The sequence below is a fragment of the Bemisia tabaci genome, chromosome 5, assembly GCF_918797505.1.
Source record: "Bemisia tabaci chromosome 5, PGI_BMITA_v3".
Taxonomy (NCBI): domain Eukaryota; kingdom Metazoa; phylum Arthropoda; class Insecta; order Hemiptera; family Aleyrodidae; genus Bemisia; species Bemisia tabaci.
The window spans coordinates 35,914,477-35,939,148 of NC_092797.1; the positions used below are offsets into that span (position 1 = coordinate 35,914,477).

The window sequence follows — 24,672 nt, forward strand, 5'->3', positions numbered from 1 at the left end:
AATGACATATTATCCAACAACCCCCAGATCTATTTTTCCGTGTAAGGATTATTGAAAATCCAATATTATTGATTCTCAGGAGACAGAGACTCCGTGCAAAGTCGGTCAGAATATAAAATTCATGAAACGAAACTGCACAACATTTAATAAGTTTACATTATCGGGAGCTTTTCCTCTTCATGATTGATTACCATTGATCGGGAAAAGTTTACAGCGGCTCATTTTCCCGCCCTATCGCCAGACGAATCGGGTAAACTCCCGGCTTCGAAAGGAGGAACAGCTGATAGTCGAGAGATTTCCGGAGGTGTGGCAACGTCGAATTTGAGCTCCAATTTCGGATCTCTCCGCTCGGCAATGACTCCCCGGGTTCTCTCCGCCGTCAACAGTAAATCGATACAATTTCAATTTATGAACGAAAAAGAGAAGAAAATAAGGGAAGAAGAAACATTAACAACTCTAATAAGATTTTAGAAATTCACCTCTACATCTCCACGTCGCGTCGTGCCGTGACGCCGGAGATACGAACAATATAGTACAACCAAACAACCGTGCCCAGAAAGAACGTAGTATTAGCCTTCAGACATTGCCATATTTATTTTAATAAAATGGGTTTTTTTTATGAAAAAACCTTATATGAATATTTGCATCGCATTCCGCAAAAAGTAACCAGCGCAATAATAAAAGTGTTGCTAACATGTTACTTTGCTGTAATTATCTGAAAAAATCTCCGAAAATAGCAAATAGTTTTTGCATCCCACCAAAAATTGTTAATTTTAAAGAGAAATAGTCGTGTAAATGTTTAAACTGTACAATTAGTATTTTTAAAAGAAAAAAAGAAGTTTCACGATTTTGAAAATACTGTAATCACGCTGGTTCCTTTTTGCTGAATGCGATCCATTTTTCCTCCAATTTTTCAGATAATTATATTCGCATAATCCAGTCCCGAAGCATTCGACAATTTCAACGAACCGAGTAGCAGTAATCGCGATAAGTTGCGATTTTATCGACGTTGATGTACTGCAACGCTATCTGATAAAAATTTGCGATTTCATTGCAGTCGCGATTTTATCGACGGCCTTTTATCGCAATAGTATCGAAAAAAATCATGATCAATCGAGATAAATTCCTGCTTTATCGAACGCAATTTTATTTAGGTAAAATTGCGACAAGACTGAGTATAGTCACTTAGCTGATGTTGATGATCTTAGCGCTTTTATCGTAAAAAATCACAACTTAATTCTAAAATTTCGCGATTTTTTTGTTGTAAAATGCTACTTGGGAAAAATATTCCCAACTTTTTTCTAAGATAAATATTCTATAGGCGGAAATTTGGCAACATCCTCATGTTTATACGGCGTTTTCCTTTAGCACGACAGTAAAGTCCCTTCACCCCGCCTCTGTTCCCGTTCCATCCCACTCGCGCCAGTATTTCTCCTTTCGTTTAATCATCACACACTCCAAGATGGCGAAATTAGTTTTCAAATGGATTCATTACTTTAATTAAGTGTTTTTTTCCTTCTTTACGAACTAGGAAATGAAGTAATAAAGATATTGAAAAGAGGGACGGCTCGGCGGCGCTTGGGCTCGGCAAAACGACGCGACGGGACGTGGCCTAGAAAAAATTCTAATCAGCTGGAAGCAGAGCCAAACGAGAGTTCGTCTTGCGAATTGTTTTTGCCAGTACGCACTTTTTTGTCTCCGGTGGTGGCTCCTGTCTGTGCTACAATTTCGGTGTTCTAAAAGCGCAGTTGTGTTGTAAAATTGGCTAACACACGGTTCCTTTAATTAGTTTTCAGAAAACAGGTAAAAGAGTACAATATTTTCATTCTTTTAAAAATCAAATTTTAGTTGAAAGAATATTAGGTAGCTTTCCAAGCCTCAAAAACTCCGACCCGATATTTCAAATCCTAACAAAATCCCGCCAAAAGATTTCTCAACGTCGCAAAGAGGTATTCTGCCAAGTAAAAACACCGTCAAAGCCAATAGGTGTAGCTAAATTAACTCTGACAAATCAAGAGTTTTTCAGAAAATTTGAGAATATTTCGGCCTCGATTCTTCAGAGGATTTCGTTCGTAATTTGGTCTAAAAAGTTTGAAAATTTCAAGGGAAAGCATTCAGAACTTTCTTCATAAATGAATATATTCTGAGAGAAATTTGGCAACATTCGACTGCTCATTCAACGTTTTTACTGAGCACGGCAGAGCTGACCTCCGTGTTTCCTTTCACCTGTGTTTGTTTATTTACTTCCATGGTCGCAATTTTAACGAGAGTTTTATATCCCGACTGTGCTTGCATTATCATCGCCACCGCCAATTTTTTTGTCGTTTTTTACTGAAATGAAATCGGTAGCTCGTAGTGAAAATCGTGCGGTGGCTGAATTACAACGAATTCATAGTAGTTGAAACCACAAGCCATCGCTTCATATGACGTCATCAGACCCATAAGTCAGACATGTCGAATAAATTTTCTGCACCGACCTCCAAAAAATTTTAATGGCGAATGTTTAATGTAGAGTACTGTTTTTCAAACTTGTGCTAAAAGAATTAAATGTGATGTTATAGCCGTTTAAATAAGTTATATATGACTTTCAATTCGGTCATTATAAAAATTTCAGGAGAGATGGAATATCCACGATAATTCAATAACATCATACGTGAGCATGTCGAAATTATGTCTATGGTAATTTGTGAACAGATGTCACCAGTATTTCGTTGCCTCTTTTGTCGTAAAGGGTATCGTTCTTTCCTTTTCGAGAATTTTCACGCCCTCTCCTTCCACCTAAAAAAACGAAAAATTAAAACAGCGTTATAACACTACATGGTTTTCATGGTTTACACGATGAAATTTCAAGGAAGAAAAGTCCATGATGGATATTTACTATCACGTGGAGTACACATAAGTACCTCATAGTACCTCAAACCTACATAATTTCTACCTACTTTCGTAAAAAAAGATACTTGAATGTAAAACAAGCAATAAGCTCCAACGCATTCGCGTCGGAAAGCGGCTCTGGCGACGGTATAGTTGTTAAACATTTACGGTTTCCTTGGTAACCTTTGTTTGCTATCAGCTGATATCGAGTAATATGCCTAGGAAGCTCCAACCACTGCATTCTTCCAAATAACCGCGAAAACTTTAAAATTCAAAATTTCAAATTTTGAACGTAAAGTACATTTTTTCCATCACGAGATTAAAGCACAGACAAGTTTTGAATTATTGACTGTATCACCATGATTCCAAAAATACACTACACAACATAGCATTGGCTAACAATAAAACAATATGCAATAAAATAAAGTCATGACAAGGTACATAGTCGAAAATGGCGCCGATTCCCATCAACCAACGCGCGGTCTCTCCAATGTAACATGGTCCATTGATACTCCCCAGCTGGGACCGTCCGGAATAGCAGCTCTAGTGCAAGCACCAGAGCCGCTAAAATGCATTCGTTTGTATAGTATGCCCCCTGTGTTTTGAGATCAGACGGACTTCAATTAAATATGTGATCCGCGAAAAATAGTTTCCGACGCTTTTGACGAGACCATTACGGTTGAAAAATAATTAAAAGGATGAGCTCATCATCATTGAGTACACTGAACATAATTCTTGCCTATGTTTGTTCCCTACACCTCCCTTAGTTCGGCAAACGAGAGAGGCGGATCGTTGCTGAAAGCAATATTTTCCCGTTTGTTTTGTGACAAATGAAAGCCTCTGTTTTGATCGGGGCGATTGTAAACGGAGGGGGCATTGGCGTGATACAAAGTTAATTTAAAAGTGAAGCCAGGTTTAATATCCGGGCAACAGGGTTTTAATTTCAATTTCAATTTGCATGGCCCTCGGCAAGTCGCGTCCCTCCCCTCTGCCGTGCTAAGGAAAAACGCCGTATGAGCACTCGAGAGTTGCCAAATTTCCTTCGATAAAATGATTATGTTTCAGAAAAGCTATGCATATTTTACCCTGAAATTCTCAGGAACTTTAGGTGAAATTGCGAACAAAATTACATGAAAAATTGGCAGAATAATGTTTACAAATTTTCCGGAGAATTCGATACTCACCGAAGGAAATTTGGCAACGCCTGAGGGTTCATACGGCGTTCTTCCTTAGCACGGCAGCCCTCTCTCTCCTTCTCCGGCCGAAACTGATGCCTTGTTTCGTTTGTTTCAGATTGGAGCGGCCCAGAAATGAGTTGAAGAGGCGATTTATGAGTTGCAATTAGAGGCATCGCCGGAGATAGTGGCGCTGAACGATGAGTTTTTTCAACTCGCTCCAGCAGTATGTGACGAGCAGTGTTGCGAATTTGTCCCTGAGCCCGAAGCGGTTCTCCCTGTCGAAGGAGTCCTCCTCGGAGATCCCTTCCGTTGGCTCGGAAGAGGGCAATGGAAACGGGAGTCGAAGTGGCTCGACAGGGAGCGTCAACGCACCCCCTTTGGGTTTTCCGAAAGTTGTTCCTCCCCCGGGAACCTCGACCCCTCCTCGCAGGAGAACACTCGAGGGCCCCAAAAGAACCGGCTCCTTCAAGCAAGCATCCCAGCATAGACGTCCGTTATTCTTTTGCAAGAGGCGTTTGTCCTGGCCAGAGGTCGATCAGCAAGCTACCTCAGGGTAAGTGCATCCCATACCTATGATTTTTAACACTTAAAAACTTATTATAATTACTTATTTACAATACTTGGTGTAATTTGCGGTTTGTTTTAATTTTCTCTACATTTTGAGAGCAGCCCAATACTGCCATGCAAAGGGAAAACGCCGTATAAACATTCGAGAGTTGCCAAATTTCCTTCGATAAAATGTTTTTTGTTGAAGAAAGATATAGATATTTTTCCTCGGAATTTTCAGGAGATAAAGGTGAAATTGCGAACGAAAATATCTGAAAAATTGGAGGAAAAACGTTCAAAAATTTTCCCGAAAATTCGTTTTTTATAAAAGAAAATTGGCAACGACTGAAGGCTCATACGGCGTTTTTCCTTAGCACGGCAGAATACCAGACAATAATTCCCGGGCAGTCACCTGAGTTAGAATAATACTATGCTTCACAAACCACGCTCTTTTCGGTCCTCTGGCTTTTCGGCGTCGGAGGTCCTCTGGCGATTCTATGGCTATTAAATGTGTCTTATTAAATAGGTCCCAAAGGTTCTAACCATTGTGGGGAAATTACCAAACCATAGACCTCGGTTACAGAATTATTATGAATATATACTCGGTTATAAATATTTTTGCTCGTATTTTACAAATTGAAAATAATACCTCTTGACGTTTTTGTTCGAAATTTTTAGAGGATCTTGTTGAGAGAGCGAAAATAATTCAAACGAGAACAAATTTTGTTCGAAAGCAATGATCGATGTACGTGGTTTTATACTTTAACCATCAAAATTTATCCACGTCGTGCAAAGATTTCATCTCTTTCTAAAAGATTACAATATATTTATACATTTATTAAAAGTATGCCGAGATCACAGGACATAAATTATATAGATTTATCATGAAATCAAAATCAAAGGCTTGGATTGAAGCTTTTCCGGCAGAAAAATATCCTTCCTTTTCTCCTCTTAACATCCTCGTGAAAATAATTTCTGACTGGTACATTTGACTTTGTTTTGGTGAGTGAGTCAACTTTTCGAACCAATAACCATCGAGTAAAAACAGCTACCAAATGTTGACTAAAAATTTGCCCAGGGCACGAAATGAAATTACAGCATCAATCTTTTCTGGAAAATTCCAAACATTATTCTAGGAAAGTCCGAAAAGGTCTGTGAAACGAGGGTATTTCCGCGTAATCCGCCTGCAGTACAGGGTACTTCCAGATAAAACCGCAAGAGCTACCACCTGCGCAAATTAACGAATATATCGCCCATGGTCTGTAAATGTTGTCAAGTCTGAAGCTATATAAACATTTTCGTATTATTTAAAACTCGTGTTTAAGTCTCTCAAATTCAGTTAGAGTAACACGATGTCGGAAATCGAAAAACATTTAGCGTCCGCGTTAAGAAAATCTTTTTTGTCTACATTATAGGTCATTTAAAAAAAAATGTACTTCTGAAAGAACTTCTTTTAAATTTCGACACATGGAGGCTGTGTTTTGAGTAATTTCACACAAAAAGTCCTCCGTATCGAAATATTAAAATTGGAATCACGTTTTTGGCACACTCGAGAAGACCGGCTTTACCGGCAGTTTCTTCATCTACATTCTTTGCAGACGTGCAATGGCGTAACTATCTAAGCTCGGGTCCGTCCGCAGACTGGGCCCCCCTTAATTCCCCCCCCCCCCCCGCCCAGGCTCGATTAAAAAAAAAAAATCAAAAATTCCAGTAGACGACTGGGCCCCTTAGAACCGTGGACCCTGCATGCATTTCCGCCACTGGGGACGTGTGAGCGTAATACTACACCGCATTTAAGCAAGAGTTGCATCAAGTAAACGGATCGTCTCTACAAAGGGATTGAACACGCTTGCGTGGCCTTGAAATGTAAAGAAGCCTTGAGTGGTTTTTTGCAAAAGCTTTCATTTCTGGCAACGTCAAGGAGATTCATGGGCGCTTATTTTCGGTCCTATTTTATGAGTATTATAAGTCTTAAAATATTGCATATGAGGACTTATCTGTAACAATAGCGGATGTGAAAAATTACCTTTTCGAAACACATTCAAGAAACTGTTTTGGCATCGAAAAATTTTTGAGAAAATACTTGATATGTGATCTTCGAGATCTGTACATTATGCCAGAGCCAAACATATTAAATTTTTGTGTGAACAAAACAGTTTTTTAAGCGTGTTTCGAATAGTTAATTTTTCACATCCGCTATATTGTTACAGATAAGTCCTCATATAGGTTTTTCTTACAAAAAAAACTTTCGATGTAAATATGACTGGTTTGTTTAACGTTATTAAAATAACGTTTGATAAGACATTCTTTGAACACTCAAGAATGCTCGTAGGTACGCGCAACATCCTTCAAATATAATACCTTACCTCTCCAACCCTACGCTCTCAGTAAAGAGGAAAGAAGTTGATTTTATTAACACTCGTTGCAACCCCGCGGTTGATTTTTTGCAAGACGCGAGTCTTTTCTCAACGTCGTTAGAATAATCCCCACGCGATGCCGGCGAAGGGAAACAATGTGAGAAGAAAGAACGCAAAAGTAAGCGACGGCCTCAGACTCGGAGAAGAGGGGAGTCACAAGGGGCTTATCATCATCCTGTGAGTTAAGAGGGACGCACGATTCTCGCGGAAATTGTATCTCTTTTTTGGAAGGCGATAATATTACAGAGCGACCACATCATATCCGTAGATCCTCCCTTATTGCGTGCCGTACATTTCGTGAGCGGCGGATCTCTGCGACTCAACCTCGCGTCTTGTCTCCGAGAGCTTAGGAAAATAATAAATTGTTAGCCTTCCGAGCTTGCTTTTGCGCCTAGCCGGGGGTCCGCCCCCTGAGCCCCCGGTTACTTGCTCCGCGAGTGCCTCGAGAAGAGAAGAATAGTGGTAAAATACGTTTATTTTCGAACGATACCCTGGCTACTTTGACTGTTTACACAGGGAGAGTATTGCTTTCTCAATCATTTTACTAGGAAAATTGTGCTGTTCTCTGATTGGTCGGCAAGTTTAAGGCTTTCGTGGTTGCCCCTCCGCTCTTATTTGTGGGCCAAGGTTAGCAAAAAGGATGGTGATGAGGCAATACACGTGATACGGATTTTCTAATTTTCAACCCCGCATTGGGTTCTGAACAAACTTTCCAGGATATTTTTTCCAAAAATTACTTTTTTTGTGTGATTTTCATTTATTTTTCAAACAAGTGATTACACAAATTCCTCTTGATTCGGTTTGTTTACATTGGTCCTTAAGATCCCCGTGGCAAGCCTAAAACTGATATGAGTCAATCAGAGAGTGGCTCATGAATTACAATACTCAGGGCATTATAAGTAAATAAATCATTAATTGGCAGCATAATGGGCAGGGCCGGATTAAGGGGGTAGCCACATAGGCCGCGGTCCATGGCGGCAAAATTAGGAGGCGGCAAATTTTGCAATTTTTTTAAATGCAGGTACAAATAAATCGGATTCAGAAAAAAATTACAAACTAGAAAAGGTGATGAAATCTCTCATTTCCTGAGAGTTCATTAATTTCTAATTTTGTCGTATTTCGGTGGTACAAAAAACTGCGCGCCTTTAATTAGTTGATTTAAGAGAGAAACCAAACACGTAATTTGGCTTGGAGCGGCGCGGCGCAGAGAGAAATGATGACGAGGACTTGAGATGAAAAGGAGAAGCCCTTGGCGCGGCGGTCAGCATGTAACACATATTAGCGCCTGCGAGACTGCATGAATACTTCACGCATTGCGTCAAACACAGTACGGTCAACGGTGGTCAGCGCGGCGCGGCGTGGAACGCACAGTGCCTACAAGACTACATGAATACTTCACGCATTGCGCCAAACACAGTGTGGTCAGCGCGGCACGGCGGCGGAAGTTAAAATTATTGAACCACATTTATGTTTGCTCTTTCTGAATTTTTTAGTTCATTTCTTACAAATGAAAAGCTCCTGTAAAAGACCAGTATGAATGCAAGTCAAATGCCCTTGAAGAAAAACGTGTCATTCGGCAAAAACTAGTACAGCCCGAGTTGGGTCCTCTTTCAGAATTCAAAATATTTCCGCAATCATATACTTAATCACGATCTGAGCTTTTAATTCGGCTAGAGAAGCTGAATATTGCATAATTTTCGGTATGTTATGCAATGAGGTATGCCCTTCTCAAAATTTCATTCAGGGGTAAGTTGAATGCGGTGTATGACGCGAATGTATTAAGTAGAATCGTTGAAGTGGAAACGGTTTGAAGCGAAGGTTCATTTATCGTACGGCTCTCGTCAATAGGCTTTCGGACCCGATGATTCGGATTCACGTGGTTATTTTTGGGACCAGCAGCCTTTGAAGCTGTATTCAAATTTTATGTGTAGTCGGTTGGTAAATGCGTTTATTTGAGGTGTACATGTGTATGTTTATGCATGTATATGTATGCGAGAACGCATAAAAGTAACACCTAAAATCGTTCTGAAAGCTCCAGAGATCTACAGCAGGCTTAGTTCTGTCATAGAGAAAAAAGGAGGTGGTCGCATTTGAGGATTTGTCTACCCCGTGACGTATAGGTAGGTACAATATGGCGTCAAAATTTCAGTAAAATCCGAAATTCAAAGTACAAGAAACGAACGATCTAATGTTTATTCTTTTCTCAGTTCATCTCAAATCTCAATTTCGAACACTTCCTATAAAATATACACACCGTTCACAAGAAAATCTATGAAAAAAAAGCGTCTACCTACGCCATCAACGGAATCCAATATGCCTGGAATTGCCACCGTCTTGTTTCTTCTCTGTGCATTTCAGCGGTCAAATATTTGACCCGAAATAAACAATCTGCAACATTTTTTGAGGCTGTTGAAGATTCCTTCTCTTAGAGCTCCTTGAAAAAAAAAAAAAAAAAAAAAAAAGAACCTACCACAAAAGTCACGTAAAACTGCTTCAATCCAAAATTCGACTTCTGCCAGGTGTCTTTTCAAGTCCAGAGACAGCTACCTATTCCCGTTTTAATTCACAAACTTAGTTATTGCGAAGAAGAAGATTTTAATTTCTCTCTTTCTTCCGCACTTTTCCCATCATCTCAATTTCCGAAAACTCCGCTGAGACGACGTGGGCAAACTTCGGGCGATTAAAAGGGAAACTTTAGATTTTTTCCACTTAAAGACTAATTACTGTTCTTAGCATATTTATCCACCCCCGCGGCCCCCGTCTCCCTACCCGCCGGATCCCTCAACCCACCTCAACGCCCGAGCAGTCTCCCTTACAACGAAGGAACTTGAACGAAAGAGGTGCAGGAGCTCTGGAAGAAGTTTCAGAATCAGCGAGTTAGTTGCATAAAAGTGTTCGCTTTTCACTTCGTGTTTTTAATTAAACCCGTCACTTGTATCCTGAATTCATCTCATTACCTCTAAGGAGCCATTTCTCGACTCACGGCCTCTCTTGTTAATATCATTACTCATTCAGTTTCCCAAAATCATCCTTTTTTGATAGTTCAAAATTGACCCACTGCGTCAGCTCTTTCCAAGTAGTGATCTGTTTCGCGAATTTTTACTTTTTAAAAACGTTTCATAATGAAGAAGAGCTTCCGCAAAATTGCTTAAAATTTTTAAGAATTTCCATGAGGCGTTTTGTCAACAGCTCACAGGCAGTTGGTTAAATTATCAAGTTTAAAAAGAAGTTTTTGCTTGTTCTTAACACATACAGATCTCTCTTATGCCAGTATTTTGGGCGTGAGCACTAATCACTCAGTTAATAGAGGATTAATCACATATGATAGAATTTTTATCAATTATTGATCCTATAAAATCACCGGTGCGTTACTTTTCAGTTGATGAAATTTGAACCGTTGGTGCGATGGTTCATGTAAACTTTCACAATAATGCTGCTGATATTCATAAAATTGGGCGTATTTATGCAAAACACAATGATTAGCAAAATTAATTAAATAAAAAGAAGCCACATGAATTGGATTCTCGTGCCTCATATTTTCTTGTGATTTTATCAATTTAAACATACTTCTGTTCGCAGGAGTAGGTCCAATTAAGATGTAAGCGGTCGTGAGAAAGTACTGAGGATGGTAATTTTTCCAAAATATACGTACTGTTCGAATCCAAATTACAAATCACATTCAGTGTTGATACTACCATGTTGATATCTCATATTTAAGCCCAGAGGCTGAATTTCGTCGCTCCTTCCACCGTACTTAAATATACTTAGGACGAGTCTCGACCGCACTTAAGCCCAGCTTAGCGCTTCTAATTGGTCGATGGGGCAGTTTGGACTCGTCGATGAATGTTGCGTCGCCGCGTGAAAGAGCCGACACAATTCGGCTCCAGGATTTCAGGCCGCCCGTTAACTTTTATCGGAAGGAAAAAAACAGCTTTAAAAAGAACAAAAACCACACCACATGACAGTCGGAACTGTTCCATTTTTGCTCGTGGCATTGTCAAGCAGGATGGGAGAGTTTCTGTCTGGGAGAGTCTCTCCTCAGTCTCTCTTGAGTTGAAACGCCGCACTGTGGATCGAGTCAATGTAAGAGGCTGGACAAAATTTGGAAACTTTAAAAGCTTATAACTCTGTTAAATCAAAACTTTGAGATCTTAAAAATGGTTCCATTGGTTTTCTCGTGAAATTTTCTGTTGGAAACGACTCTTAAAATTAAACTAGCTGCTCCGGGCGCCCTACGGGCGCCCTCCACAGCTAGCAATGGTGGTGCAGTAGCTTATTTGGAATCGGAGCGATTAGTTGAATCTATTTAATAATGATGATGATTCTGCGGCAGAAGATCAAGGAATTTAACTGCCTCTCTGCGTTACAGGGTGGAGACTGCCATTCTACCGAAAAATGTTATAAAAAGCTCGCATTATTAGTTTTTCATTTTTTTGTGTTATTTTTTAATTTTTTTTTTTATTTTTATTTTTTGATAATTTTCTAATGACTATGAGGCTTTTGGGATTTATAAAAGATCGAAGCACCTCTTTGTGCACGATGTTTTTTGTACAGTTGCCTTTGGGAAGAATTTGGACTTCAAAATTTTTGTACGATGTAGCTCGTGAGAGTGCAACATATAGTTGACCATGGCCAAAAACTGTTTGGGGTAAATAAATGCCGGCTCGCTTCAGTGTTTGACCCTTAGCTTTGATGATGGTCATGCAGAACGCAATGCGAATTGGAAATTGTCGCCTCTTAAAAGAGAAAGGGAGAGAGGAGTCTGCAGGTGACAAATCAATTCTTGGCAGTGAAATTCTTTCACCGGCCTTCTCGCCGGAAATGACCTGCAAATCAAGACAATTTTCATAACGTTTCCAGACGATCAATCGGGTACCATTCGATAAACCTTTAGAAACGTTGAGGTTTCTTAAAAGCATGACAAAAACCCCCTCCAAAAGTGTGAGTTTATGCGGTGGTAAGCCACTAAGATTAAGACTGTCCAAGAATTCGAGGGAAAAATTGAGAGCCTCTCCCTCTTCCTCTACAATGAGCCTGTTAACACTGAAGTACGTTTTAGAGACACCTGAAAGAACTTCAACAACCTTGTCGTTAATTTCATTGCAATGCTTATTTTTAGGGGCCAGAATTGCGCAGTTTGTGAAATCTACGTTCGAACATGAGGAAGGTATCTTTTCCATAAATTTCAGTAATAATATCAGTTTCAGTAATACTGCTTGTCGGTAAATCAATGAATTCCGGCATGGCCTTTTTTAGCAAAAAGGTAAACACCATCACCTATTTCGAGTTAAAATTTTGCAAACTCCGCTTCGTCTTGCAAAGTTCTCATATTTTGAGTAAGTTTTCTGATTTTGAAAAGAGGTCAAAGTGGTGAGAATTTGATTGCATTTTGAACCAATGTTGCGGTGAAGCATGCGGAACAACGGGTAAAACCTGTCTAAAATCATCACCCTAGACGACAATTTTTCCTCGAAAAGGGATATCATTACCCATTCTCTAAGAAGTCGGTCGATGCATGCCAGAGCATGCGTGATAACCATGGGAGCTTCACCCCAAAAAATGATCGTTGTTTTCCGAATAGTCTCAGCCTCTCTTGAGCTAACCGTCAGACTCGACACAGAATTCTCATTCAGAACCGAAGGAATTTTGAATTTGCTATGAACCGGCCGACCGTTAGGTAGCAACGATGCGGCGATACCTGTCCAAGCAACGGAGATGACGTCTATGTTTTCCTTTGTACAATACGCAGTAAGACATTCTTAAACGAAAGTTTTTCCTGATCCTCCTGGACCATCAATGAAAATTGCATTACACGTGTAAGATGGATTTTGGGTGAGACTAACTATTTCAGAAATAATTTGATGTTGCTCTGGGTTAGCGGCAGAAATCATGGAATCATAGTTTTAGGGGGAGGAGAGTCAGGCTCCGACCCTTGAAGATTCAGGTTAGGTAATTGGAAGCAATTCCGGAAGATCAAAGGATGATATTGAAAATCCATGAAGTCTTAATGTGCTTTCAATAGCAAAAAGCCGATCAACGTAGTCGACCGACCAACAAAATAAAGAGAGAGGAAGAAACGAAGTATCAAGCAAATTTGAAACAAAGTTGGAAAGAGAAAAGAACAAATAAGAATGAAATGTCCATAACAATACATGTTGTTAGCAATACGTGTGCGCACCGCTGCAGTTAATAAGTCAGGGTCAGTCAAACCGCCAGGATGCCTATCAAGAAGTGGTAAAGCGGAGTAGCCGAGAGATTGCGACGGAATGTGGGTGGTGAGTGACGAACGACAATGCGATCCAAACCTTCTTTGAGGTTGGTGGGAGGAAAGCTATACGAAAGAAAACGGAGATAGCCGAAAGAACGTGGTGGGAGGGGTGGCTGGGACCCTAGAGGGGGTATCTAGGGACGGGCAAGCAGGTAGCGGCCAGATGACCGCTCGAAACAGCTGAACTTTACTCGTCGATAAAAGTAAGAAAATTTGAGAAAATCGAAAAAACAATTACAGCCTGCAAATCTACAGATCAGACGCTTTCATTTAAAAAAAAACCCCATGCAAATCGGTCCGGTGGTTCTCTCAAAGTTAATGTCTCAAAATGCGGACTTTAGTCTGAATAAATGGGAGAAAATTTGAGCCCAGCTAAACTTCACTCGTCGATAAAAGTAAGACAATTTGAAAAAATCGAAAAAACGATCACAGCCTGCAAATCTACAGATCACAGGCTTTCATTTAAAACAAAAATCATGCAAATCGGTCCGGTGGTTCTCTCAAAATTAACGTCCTAAGATTCGGACCTCCGTTTTAATGCATCGAAGAAAATTTGAGAAAATTATGGGAGAAAATTTGAGAAAATCGAAAAAACGATCACAGCCTGCAAATCTACAGCTCAGGGGCTTTCATTTAAAAAAAAGATCACGCAAATCGGTCCGGCGGTTCTCTCAAAGTTAATGCCCCAAGATTCGGAACTTTGCATTTTAATATATAGGATGAGACGAATCAAAGATCAAAATTTGCAATTTTAGACAAAACTTTCATGTCCGACTTCTCTCATTGTCTCGGTCCTTTGTGCGCCGGCCTTCTTTACATTTAAGTCCTCACTCCTCAGGACCTACGGCTCAAAAAATTAGAACGACAAAAAGAAAAAGAAAAAATAACCGGGAGTTAAATCGAGTTTGAAATAGAATTCATTCCCGCTTAGCTCACGACTATTTTAAGTCGAAGAAGAGTGAGGCGACCTAGGAGGAGGAGCATTGCCCTTCTGAAGAAGAATACCTTATTAACATTTGAATAATGCCTTTTTTCCGGTAAAATATTTCTTCACAGGGGAATATGCCAGTGTTTTCAAATGAAATTTTAGGTCAAACCGAGGAGCAAGTGAACAAAGGATTTCAAAATGATTTCAAAGAAAAATGAACAAGAAAAAACCAGGTTTCTTCCGTGTAGATTTGTATGATATAAGAATACATCTTTCGACTGTTTATACAACGTTTTCCCTTGGTAGTGACTGTGCACAATTTTATTGGAGGTGTGCGGATCTTCAACCGGCAATGACGGGGGTTATAAGGGCGGACCGTAAAAAAGAACCCAAAGTGCAGGAGGGTAATAAAACTAATTAGTCCCCTCTTCTTCTTCATTGCCTGAGCACCCTGCACTATTCTGCTGTGCTGAGTAAAAACGCCGTATCAGCCATCAGGTGTTGCCAAGATTCCTTCGACAAATCGCGAATTTTCAGGTAAATTTTTGAATACCTCTCCTCCGATTTTTCACAAGATTTCGCTCATAATTCGATCTAAAAAGTCTGGAAATTTCGAGGAATAATATTCATAAATTTCTTCAAAAATTAATATTTTCAACAAAAAAAATCGGCAACATTTGAATGCTCATACGGCCTTTTCACTTAGCGCGGCCGTATTCTCTTAATTTAACCCACTGTCTCATCTAATAAAATTCTATTTTACTCGTTCAAACATTTTTGAAAAGTAGGGCCACGTTGAGGACTATCTTTGAATAGTTTTGAGACTCCCGCCGTTAAGGACACTCAACGCTAATTCATTAAAAATGTTCTGGACTTTCTTACAGACACCTGCAGACGTACCTATCCTCACATTTTTCCTATTTTTGAAATAATATCTTATCAAAGTACCAACTTATAGTAATGTTTATTTTTCACTACACTGGAAAAAAACGACATTGGATCTAGAGTCCAGACTCTTAAAAACATCGAAAAGAAAAAGTACTCTTGATTCAATCAGATTTAAGCTTAAATCAGGAACAAAGCCTCTTACTTTAAGTGGATTTCGTTTTTATTCAAGCAAAAATCCGATTGAATCAAAAGTGTTTTTTCTTGTCAATGTTCTCAAGAGTTTGGACTCTAGATCCAATGTGTTTTTCGTTTCCAGTGTAGGACTGCAAACTGAATCCGAATCCGTAAAGTCAAGGAAGCTTTTGAGGTTGATTTAAAATATCTAAAAATTTTAAGGAGAATCATAAATGGCACTCCTCAAAAGTAGATTTATTATGAATGGAGGGTGACATTTACACTCGAGTGTTAAAAAGACGGGTTTTCATAGCGAGGTGGTGTAAGCTACGCTAGGACGCGCGACGTTGATGGTAACGCCGCGCCGAAATGCAATTATTCGTGCTCAGCGACTGTCCGTGTTGCCTATAGAAACAAGTGAAGGCGTTCTGGCTTTTCTTGCACTCGCACTCAAAACGTAGCACTCTTTTACGAGCCGTTACCGAGATCGAGGACGGTAGAAGGTTGAGACCGACTTCGGCACTTTTGCCTTGCGTGGTTTCACGGTTCGTCCTATTTTTGAAAAGAATCCAATTAATTTTCAAAATGTATCCAAATATTTTATTGATGGATGATGGTAATTGAGTTCTACTTGGTCCATGTCGAGTAATTAGTGTTCTCTGTTTAATGAACATAGGCGCTGAGAACATAATTAACTGTTGATATCAAAGTATGTTATGCCCTTAGGAAATCATCGTTTTCCTTTAATAAATTACGTCGCGTATAAATTAAAATATGGTTAAATTTCCTCTGTTAAAAAAGAAATTGTCTAGCAGATTCTCTTTTCTATTTCTGGATTTTTCCAGAGAATTTTAATCACAATTAAATCCGATGTTTCTGAAAATCTCAAAGAAAAATATTAATAACTTATCTCAAGATAACAATATTGGAATGTCCATAAAGCGTTTTCTTATAGTAAGGCACTATGATAATAAATGAAATATTAGTTTTCATTCTTTGTAATTTCATTATCAATTTTAATGAAGGCTCCGTGTCAGTGCTTCAAAGGATGATAAAAATAAAACTGCACTATGTTGTTTTTTTCGTTTACTAAATCTCCTGCGAGGAAGCTACCACTTTGCATCAGATGATATTTTTAGATTGCTCGTTATCTTGTTATTGCCTCCCTCTTTAGAGGAAAAAGGTAAATAAAAAAAAACCCCCGTCAAAGAGGAGTCAAAAGAAGAATCTCAAAGTTTTAATGAACGAGAAGGTGAACTTTTATCAATCGGAGTCTTGATGTAATTGTAAGACTGCCAAGTCAAGCAACCCGTGGGTAAACTTGGATTTTAGCCAGATGCATTTGCATTGTGAAACGGGAAGTTGAAGCACAGAGATGAAGAGGATTGAAAATGGGAAAAACATAGATAAATAAAATTTAATGAATATTCTACGATGAACGAAGTTCATTGAGACGATAAGCCTATTTCTCTTTTTTCCTAACTTTTTGCTTTGTTTAAAAACAAAAGGAGCCGCCATGTTTTTCGCCCTGTGAAAAATTATGAGCGGACGATATCGATGGTGAAAATGCAGAAATGCGTATCCCGTTTACGGCGTTTCAGACTTCCTTTCATACTTTATTTTCTGCGTGGAAAACTACTAGAAATAATTTTTTGAAAATTTCAATAACGTTTCTTAATTCTCTTTATAAAGAATATTATAAAGAATAACATATGTAAATGAAAATCAACCAATGACGTTGGTTTTGTCCCTTTTTAAAAAATAAGAAAGGAGCTACGATTTCGAAATACTGCAACCGAGATACGCATTTTTGCAGTTTCACTGTCAATTTATAATCACTGCAATGGGGAGTGTGTACTTTTATTAAAATCACTGGAAAAAAACCACATTGGACCTAGAGTCCAGACTCTTAAAAACATCGACAAGAAAAAATATTCTTGATTCAATCAGATTTAGGCTTAAATCAAGAATTTAGCCTCTTAATTTAAGCGGATTTCTTTTTGATTTAAGCTCAAATCTGATTGAATCAAGAATCCTTTTTCTTTTCAATGTTTCCAAGAGTCTGGACTCTAGATCCAATGTGTTTTTTTCCAGTGATGGCATCAATATTGAGCATATTGAGGCTCAATATTTCATAATATTTGCATATATTCATATACATACATTATACATACATTGCATATGTACATTTGCAATATTTCATAATATAATGCACATTGATATAACCTCGCTTATTTTACAGTTTCTTATATGTATCTCGTAATAAAAAACATATTTTTATATTTTGCCCAAAGGGTTCAAGAGACTGATGGACAATTTTTCGAGAAATACACTTCTCTAATATGGAAGTTAGAAAATAGGCGATTAATGGCAATTCAGGACGTAGCAGAGGAGGAGAAGCCGATTCCAGATGAACTAGTATTAGGTGTCATACCACCATCGCCGCGCAGGATTTCCTCCAAAGAGGTAAAATAATCTCGCACACTTTTCATTTCAAGCATTAATGATAATTTTTTTTTTATAAAAAAAACAGTGAACAATAGACATACGTAACTTGTTTCTCAGATGAAACCATACTGTGAAAGAAAATTTAGAATTATTTAAATAATGGAGGCATGTTCCGTTAAAAGGTCGTATGAGACTCTCAGTACTGCAGAGATGGTGAACGTAGCTCAGTTTATAAGTAACTTATCCGAAAGTTCTGCCATGAATTTTTTCCTGAATCTGCTCCGAGGTTTTTCCTCATTACTGTAAAGGAGTAAGTCGACTGTGAATGAATTTCATCTTTCGCAAATGCTATAAAAAATTACACAATCTTAGCAGTATTAAGGGCCTCATACGCCCTTTCACCGAAAAAGTCCTCGATATTAAAACAAACTAAATAATCTTCCTGTTCATTTTGCCCCAATTTTAGGTTGTGTTTCGATTCAGAATAATTTTTTAACACAAAATAATAACAAGAGATGAAAAGAATTAATAGAATGACAGTAAGTGTGAAGAGTCGGTTGAAAATAGAAATTTATTATAATTCGTATATTTTCCGATAAAAGGACTTATTTGTTTACATTTTTCTGTAGTTGGAGCAGTTATACATTGAAGTGCTGTACACGATCACGAATAAAGTTGGAGCATCTAGTGGACCTTACTCCTATTACAAAGAGGAGCTTTATCAATATGCTCAGAAGGCTTTTGGGATCACGAATGAACAGCATCGAAGGTATATGGCCATTGCCTCGGAAGAAAAGGTTTGTACCCGCTATTCATTGATAAAATCGTAGCTAAAAGCGTGCAACTACATATATATTTATATGATCCGCGCGCTTCAACAGCATGCTACTTTTGTTTCTCTCTCTCATAGAATAAACTGCGTGCAATTTAGTTAATTTTTGTGGGAATAGACGTGTGCATGTTTGCATTTTCATCTGACAACTGTAATAAACCCTCTACGTGCCAAATTCATAATCTGAATCGGTATTCTTCAAAACTGCGTTTCTTGAACTGCAACCTTCTAACCGCCATAGTATTCAAGTTGGTCCGACGTTTTTGGTAGTTTTTCGTTTCAAAATCTTTGTAGAATACTCAATCATGCCCCGGTATGAATCTCTCAATTTTAAGTTTTTCTAGACCACGGTCCCTTTGCTAAGGGATGATCAAATACTACATTAATAAAATACACATTGATTGATACTTCGCTAACTGTAAAAATTACTAGATGCCACAGCTAAACTGCTTTTTCCTACTCTCAGGACTTTTAAGTAATCTATCACTCAATTTGAATCAAAAGTTTAAAAGGAGAAATACGAAATCCCAAGTTACTAAATTCTGAGATAAAATACTTATAGTATACCTAGCCTAACCTAACTCGAGGTCTTGCGGAGAGAAGCTCACAATTGTTTGGCACCATGTTGCTATAACATGTCAAAATCTAACAGCCTATCGACGGTGTAAGTCGGCAATCTCGTTTGCGGTGTCTAAAAATCTCCGCCCCTATGTTATTTTTTTAAAGGAGAACAAATCGACGTCATTCCTTGAAGTTTTTGCAGAATTTTCATCACACAGAGAAGGAAATCATGGCAGTTTTAAAGAATTGCCGTTGAGTAGTTTTCTGTTTAAAAAATAAAATATGACAGGAAGTCTGCAACGTCGCAAACCGAGTTATGTGATTGCCGACTTACACCGTCGCTATACTTCTTCTCTATCAACTAGTTAAGATCATTAATGAAATCTTCAGAGAGAGGTGTAGAATTTTGTATTCAGATAACTTAAATAGATTGTGGGACTCTGAGGAATCTCTCCCGACAGATACAAGTACATAGGAAAAGTGTAAATTTACTTCTCATCTCCGGTTTATCTGGTGGCTTTATTAAAGATTGCTGTGGAGGTACAAGTTTGAACTTTTTAATTGGACCCAAAGGATCCTCGGCCCAAATACTCGCTTATGAACCTGTTAATTTAGCTCGTAAATAATAGCTCTACCTATCTCTTTCGAGTTTCATATAACTCAGGCTTTATGCCTCTCTTATTCAATGTTAACTTTGAGTCGAGACCGTAAACATCCACTCCCCGGGTTTACCAATTTAATTGAACTCATTGCCTTTACTTAGCTTAATCGCTTTTAATCAAATTCAACCATCCCTCTCTGGTAAGTTAATTATTTGCACCGGCGAATTTCTTGGCGCCTTCAAAAGTTCCTCTTCTTCGGTGAAATTTTGACGAGAGAGAGTATCCATTTCATCTTGTTACGTGACGAACTTATGCTCCTTTCCCTATTTTTGATATTCATCTAAACGAATTCTTGATTGACAATCTCCGGAACCTCTTCAGTCTGAAAATTACCGGTAAAAGTAACCGTTGTTTCAGTCGATTTCAAACGGTAAAGATGGAGCTCCGATTTTGATGACGTCATAAAGTAGTCTCATCAGTGCATTCGAATACTTATACGCGATCATCTACGCGGCCGTGCTAAGGAAAAGCGCCGTATGAACAATTGAGAGCTGCCAAATTCACCCGGGTGAAACATGTATGCCTGAGAAAGTCATGCATTCCTTGAAATTTTCAGGCATTTTGGGTGAAATTGCGCATTAAATTGTCCGTAAACTTTGAAGAAAACATTCATAATTTTCCGAGTAAATTCGAGTTTTATTGAAGGAAATATGGCAGCTTCTAAAGGCTCCTACGGCGTTTTCCCGTACTGCCGTATTAAAGAAGAACGCCGTATAAACATTCGAGAGTTGCCAAATTTCCCTTGAAAAAACGTGTATTTTTGACGCAATTCAAGCATATTTTTCCTTGACATTTTCAGATATTTTAGATTAAAGTGCGTAGAAAATTGTCTGAAAATTTTGGGGGAAAATATTTACCCTTTTCCCAGTAAATTCGGTTTTCATCGAAGGAAATTCGGCAACGTCTGAAGGTTCATACGGCGTTTTTCCTTAGCACGGCAGCACGGGCGACGGGATCTCAGTTCACAAAAATTTAAAACCAACTTGTTGACACCAATGTACGCAGGAATGTCTTGCTATTCGAAGTTTGCAATCCAAAAAACGTATTTATGAGATAGTTATTTTGAATTCCATAAACCGTTTAGAACATAAAATTGTTGGAACACAACGCATCTTTACAACACTATTCGCCCTCTCTGATGGCAAAATCACGAACTAATCCGTTCGCACCTTATCCTTTAAGGCCCCAGAGAGAGTTCACCATCAAAATCTTAAAATTCGATTTTCCGAACTAACTCGACAAAAATGGCACTTCCGTAGACTGCAGTTGCTATATATATGTTGTACACTTAAATGAGGCTATTTTACTTGGCTGGATTTAAATGGAAGAAAGTGCTAATTTTCCAGCATCATATGGCAACATTGCCGTAGACCCAGGTCCCTTATCCCGTGGACGGTTGAATATAGGTTTTTCCTGACAGAATTTTCCAAAGATGAAAAGAGGAAAATGGACGAGGAGGAGCGAATCCCTCAGTGGCGTGGCGTGCTTTGCGATCCATCGATATTTTCCCATTTGAAGCTGTGGTGAATAATCGATTAGTATGAGGTGTTCGCTGCGAACACCCAGGTTACACCCAGGTCGATACTTTTCCATAGGTTTAAATGTCCGATCAATCGATATATCGCAAAACACGCCACTCCACTGATCCCAACGAGTCCCTATCGAAAATGAATAGACACAATTGCGGGCATCAAGCCGCGCTGCGCTGCGGTCACCGCGTCTCCACCCGGATGAAAAATTTCATCCATCATCCATCGATCTCTCCTTGAAAATATGTTTATGATGGAAAAGGTGCATGCTTTCAGTCCTATATTTCTTACCGATGAAACCATCGTATGACAGAGGTTTCTCCTATTGGCGATTAAGATTTTCTTTCTTTTATTCTCTTTTCTAGCCACCCATAATCGTTCTGAATGTAGTCGTGATCGAAGCAGAAAATCTGGAAGCGAAAGATGCAAACGGTAAGTTTAGATTGTTTGATTACTTACAATTTTTAATGTTAAATAATTCTGTATTGATTTTAGCATACCGCCTGTTTTATCCTATTAGAAAAATTCACGCGAATTAGAAAAAGTGTGGTGTCAAATATTTTGGGCAAAATTACATATTAATAAGTAGTCCCCTTAATTTTAAGGAGGAGTGGTAGTTAGTTTCCAGGATTGGATCCTCTCAAGTTTTTCGCAGAAACAGCCAAAATAAAGCTATTTTTAGCTCAAAATTGTGGTACTACCTTAATTTGTCAGATTTTATGGACATTTTCAATCGATTTTGGTATAGTACTGCAACATTTTGGTTGGTAACCTGGCTTTTTGGGGTACTACCAGGCAGGATTAATTGGGGTATGCTATCACAATTAATTGGAAATGTCAAAGTTGGAACTGAGCCGGGAGCGGAGCCCCTACCTCTAATTTCCGTTTATGAAACCCGAATTCCTCCTCTGAAGGCTGGACGGATAGGATGTTTTATGAAAATCTCCATCTAGATATGACTGATCTTGCCCAGCGCTGTCCAGATACTCTTCTAAATACCCCATCGCCTCCATTTAATAAAACAGTCAATCGAAGCGTCATAATTCTTCCTCTGAGAGTTCATCCGCACGTGAGCTTATCAAGCACACGGAATTGATAAATATCCCTCCAGCTGTCACCGGCGTCGCAACACGCTGTGCTGCTCCACATTATTAGTTCACCTCAAAGACGATTCCATACCTTCTCCATAGCCACAGCCTCGCCACAGCATGACAGACACGGATCTAAGCCCATGTGAAGAGTTTAGACGCAACTCAGCTCATCGTAGAGGCTTTGGCCCCGGTTTTATGGTGAACGCGCTCGCAAAGCATCCAGAGTTTTCAGCCTATCCTTGCCATGATCTTTAAGCTAGAGAACTATTGAATTTAAAGACAGATGTTCATCCTGAAATCTCACCGAAGCCTATCTGTGTATGATAACTTTATAATAAAGCTTACAGTTAGAGGGGTGGATTCCGTAGCATTTGGCGCAAAAAACACCCAAGAACTTCAAAATAAGATTCTTTGACAGCAATTTAAAATTTAGACGAAATATGGAGCATTTGACACGGAAAAAGGGATGTGTTTGGATGATATGGACATTTCCAATTAATTTTGGCAGTACCCCAATTAATGATGGTAAAACCCCAATAAATGAGGTAACTGTCCCAAATGGTGCGGCACTACCCCAACTTGAGTTGCGGCACCACCACAATATATCATAAATGCCCATATCATCCAACAAACTGGGGTGGTGCCACAAATTTTTGGGGGATAACCCCTAACACTTTTTCCTGTGAAGAAAAGTTATATCGAAAAAACTCGAGAAAAGTTATAATTGATTGGCACCGTTGTTAGCCTTACGAATTTGCATTTCAAACGCTCATAAAATCAATAATAATGCGAATTTCGGTTTGAAATTTTAACCTAAAGTGCTGAGGAAACCTGTAAAAACCTTGCGTTACCTTATCAAAAGATGAATAGCATCAAAAACAATCAAATTTTTTTCATTTCACTCCAAATTGTTTTTTCCGCTGTATTGAACAATTTGAAATTCTCTCTATGAGTACGTTTATCATAAACGAACCGTGTTAGACAGAACAGAACAGAGCAACGTGGCATCAAGTTTGAACCGAGAAAAAGGAGTTCGAAGTTTGTTTCTCGACTTCGAATTTTTGACAGAAGAAATTTACGACTAATTGAATTCAAAACTACTCCCAACTCATTTTCCCCCATGATACAATTAGGTGCATTTCTATGAGACTCGGTCTGCACAACTAGGTGATTTAATTCGTACCATAGGTAGTAGCTTATCCAGGATGCAATATAATTCTAGGCGGGAAGCTATTGAGGTGTTACAGCGTTGGTAATTTTTCCGTGCGGTCACACAGCGGAATCCGGGCCGAGGCTCTTTTATCGTCGCAGCTTTGACATAAAGGCATAACTGAATCTTGAGTCGAGCCATATCGACCGTTAAGCTCTATGCTTTTTGGGGGTCTTGTGAGAATAGAGATATGTCATTACGTTGAGGGGTAGACGTTATGAGGGACGCATAAATATGCGATGCTCGAGGCTGGAGGCCGGCAAGCGCGCTGTCAGAAGGCATGCAGTCGCGTATAAATTGGACGTATACTAAAAGAACCTATGCGCATAGGATTCGCGTGAGACATAGGTCCTTTTAGCATAAATACGTCCAATTGACAATGATTAAGTGTTATTTGCCGCATCCGTTGAATGACATCATATTTATTGTGTTTCGGTCGCCCGCCAAAATCATCGAAGGGGTAGAAAAAGACGTATCGCGCAAATAGCTCACCGCAGCGACCGCAGCCGTGTGGGAAATCGATTTCGCACTCGGCGTTTATACGGGTGCTTACGCTTTCAATAGCTCCATATTATTCCTCTTGACACGTGGAAAGTGCTATCAGGAACACACTCAAAAGTATCACACAGTCCCATTCCTAATTTAATGCTATCGCCGGGTCAACTGTTCGTTGGCTTTCAAACGAAGTGTGGTTTTTTTTCGTGACTTTATATCAGTGCTTATCTCAAAGTTTCCATTGCTCCGCCTAACCTACATTTTTACTCAATTTCCCAAGCTAGAAAACCAAAATGGATGTATTTCTGTCAAACGGAACCAAAGACAGGTGAGAAAGAAGGGGTGTGCTCGTTAGTCAAGGGCCGTTAGAATGTACTGAATGGACATTATAAAGCGCCAGTGACGTCAGCGGCAGTCACCTGTTTTGTCCAGCAGTTTACGTCTACGCGTAAGATGAGCAATAGTGACTTGGTCCAAGCCTTATATTGTAGTCCGTATGTAAAATTGTTTTGACAATATCGAAATGAGAAAATTGAGAGAGGAGGAGGTGTTGTTATGGTAACTCAGTTTTTAA

At 39.0% G+C, this 24,672-nt stretch overlaps 1 protein-coding gene across 5 annotated transcripts in view; it reads left to right on the top strand.

Annotated features, from left to right (window-relative positions):
- Positions 1–24,672, top strand: part of unc-13-4A (BAI1 associated protein 3) — a 232,930-nt gene that overhangs the window by 158,613 nt on the left and 49,645 nt on the right. For all 5 annotated transcript variants that reach the window (XM_072300628.1, XM_072300627.1, XM_072300630.1 and 2 more), the window contains 4 exons: positions 4,165–4,602; positions 17,565–17,736; positions 18,348–18,515; positions 21,668–21,734. In XM_072300628.1, coding sequence (XP_072156729.1) covers positions 4,247–4,602; positions 17,565–17,736; positions 18,348–18,515; positions 21,668–21,734 — 763 coding nt within the window. In that variant the 5' untranslated portion in view covers positions 4,165–4,246. The remainder of the gene's footprint in view (positions 1–4,164; positions 4,603–17,564; positions 17,737–18,347; positions 18,516–21,667; positions 21,735–24,672) is intronic.